The 2,198-nt window shown below is 61.0% G+C and overlaps 1 protein-coding gene across 1 annotated transcript in view; it reads right to left on the reverse strand.

The window, feature by feature from the left end:
* Nucleotides 1-276, reverse strand: part of CTSO (cathepsin O) — a 21,140-nt gene extending 20,864 nt beyond the window's left edge. The window contains exon 1 of the mRNA XM_029234839.1: nt 110-276. Within this exon, the coding sequence (XP_029090672.1) occupies nt 110-217 (108 nt within the window). The 5' untranslated portion in view covers nt 218-276. The remainder of the gene's footprint in view (nt 1-109) is intronic.
* Nucleotides 277-2,198: the final 1,922 nt, after the last annotated feature.

The raw sequence follows: 2,198 nt of genomic DNA on the forward strand, positions 1-2,198 counted from the left end.
CCCTCCCCCGTCCCCGGGACAGGAAGCCCAGGGGACCCGGGGGTGCGCTCAGGTCCCCCTCCCCCTTCCGGGACAGGCAGGCGGGAAGGGCCCCCGGGGAGCGCGGTACCCGGAAGGCGGCGGGCGGGTTGCGGCCGCTCGGCGGGGCCGGGGCGGCGCCGGGACAGCAGCAGCAGCAGCAGCAGCAGCAGAGCAGCCAGAGGCGCCGCAGCTCCATCGCGCGCTCCCTCTTCCGGTCGCGGGCTCCCGCAGCCGGCAGGTACGGAGCTTGGGGGCCGCGGGCGGGGCGCGGGGCTGAGACGGTTACGCCCCTTCTTCCCCGCCGCCCGGAAGTGGGCGTCCGGCGGCCGCGAAGCGCGGCTTCGCGCTGTGCTCGGCGGAGCGCCCGCCCGGGACCCCGTGCTGCGGCGTCGCCTCCCGCCTGCTAGAAGAGAGCCTGAGGGTGGGCTTCGCACGGGGGTGACAGTACGCGCTGTCGCGTGACCGCACTTGCTGCCTCAAGCCCCTTCGGCCTCCTCCTTCTGTCTCGGATGGAAAGATGCAGGCAGCCGCGGAGTTTAATTTCACCGTCATCCTGTTTCTTCTGTGATGGGCTCTGACACTGGGAACCTGATTCCGAAGTAATGTCTGCGAGTTTGCACTGAGACATTCATTCAGCAGGTGTTTATTCAATGCATATCAAAGCGCACGGCTGTGAAAATAGTGCACAATGTTTCGGTTTATTACAGTATGGCCGTTTCAAACTTTGGAAGCCAGTTTCTTCATTTGCACAGAAAGAAACGTAGCGTTTAATTCTTAAGTTTGTGGTCAAATTGTGTGTGTGTGTGTGTGTGTGTGTGTTATTTTAGACTGTTTTAATTCCTTTTTACAAGCCAGGTGCATTTTGTAGTTTCGGCTCATTTTGTAGTTCAGAAGAGTGGGGCTCCCCAGATGGTCCCCAAACTCCCCTCCCTGCAAGCGACAAACCCAGCCTGCAGCCACTTCCTGAAACCTGTGTCCCGGAACCACCAGGGTTGAGCCCACCTCTTATGAGACTCGTGGGTTTCTGGTTTTCCGTGCGGAGTGAGAACTCCAAGTAGGCACAGGGGAGAACGTTTTATCAGCATCCCTGCTAGGACCATCTTGGGGCCACGTCCTCATTCCCTAGGGCATCTCCCCGGAGGGAGCTCACCAAGTCAAAGCACAGCACGTGCCCATGTCTGTCTCTTGGGCAGTGGTGCTGCGAGGGTGCTCTGGAAGGAGAGCTTTAGTTTTAACGGTAGCTGGTTGAGGTTAGATTTTTGCCATCATTAGCATATTTATTTCCATTTCCCTCTTTGCTCTGCCAGACTCTGTTCCTTACACCATCCCTGATGCCCCAGGGCCTTTGCACAAGCGGGTCCCTCCTCACATCACTGCCACCTCCTCCTTGGGGAAGCCCTCCTGATGCTCTCAGCCTGGGACGGGCTCTGGCAACAGAGGCCCCGGAACAGGCACTCCTGTGTAGCTGCATAGTTTCTCCTTTAAATGTGAGCTTGTCTTCACTCCCAGCTGGCCCCGATGACTGGGCAGGTGGTGATGGTGCAAGAGCTCCCTGAAGGTCTCCCTGGGAGCCTGGGCTCCCCACACACTTTCCCTGTGTCCCCAGCCCACGGCTCCCAGGCCAGACCAATGACGGTGAAACCTGCGCCATTCACTCAGCCACAGCTGAGACCACGTCCTCCTGGTGCACCTCCAGGCCAGGGGGGCTTCCTGGAGGAAAGGGCCTGCAGAACTGGGAGGCTGGGCAAAGGACTTAGTAGAGGCAAGAAAAGATGAAATGTTTAGGAGGTCCTGGGGGTTGGGGAGAATGTGGCAGAGAGGAGGGGCTACAAGCGGTCAGCCTCCCACCCTCTGCCAGCCTGGGTGGGAGGGTGTCCAGTACTGAAGGACAGACGAGGCCCCCCGCACCTCGGGCCAGGCTTCTGCACCCTCAGCGCTGGCGAAGGGGGTGAAGAGGCCCGGGGAGGGCAGGGGGGCTGAAAACTCAGTCTCTCTCCTCCCACCCCCGCCCTCAGCAATGACTACCTGTCCCACGAGGGGCCCCGCCAGACGCTGGCCATCAAGCAGGCGATGTGCTGGAAGTACACACCCATGGGGCGCGACGCTGCCGGTCCACAGTGGTCCATGGGCCTGACCAGCTCGGACCCCCGAGAAGCCTGGAACACGCTCCCTCAGGC

The sequence above is a fragment of the Monodon monoceros genome, unplaced genomic scaffold (genome assembly GCF_005190385.1).
Source record: "Monodon monoceros isolate NGI ecotype Baffin Bay Population unplaced genomic scaffold, NGI_Narwhal_1 Super_Scaffold_20, whole genome shotgun sequence".
In the NCBI taxonomy this organism is placed as follows: domain Eukaryota; kingdom Metazoa; phylum Chordata; class Mammalia; order Artiodactyla; family Monodontidae; genus Monodon; species Monodon monoceros.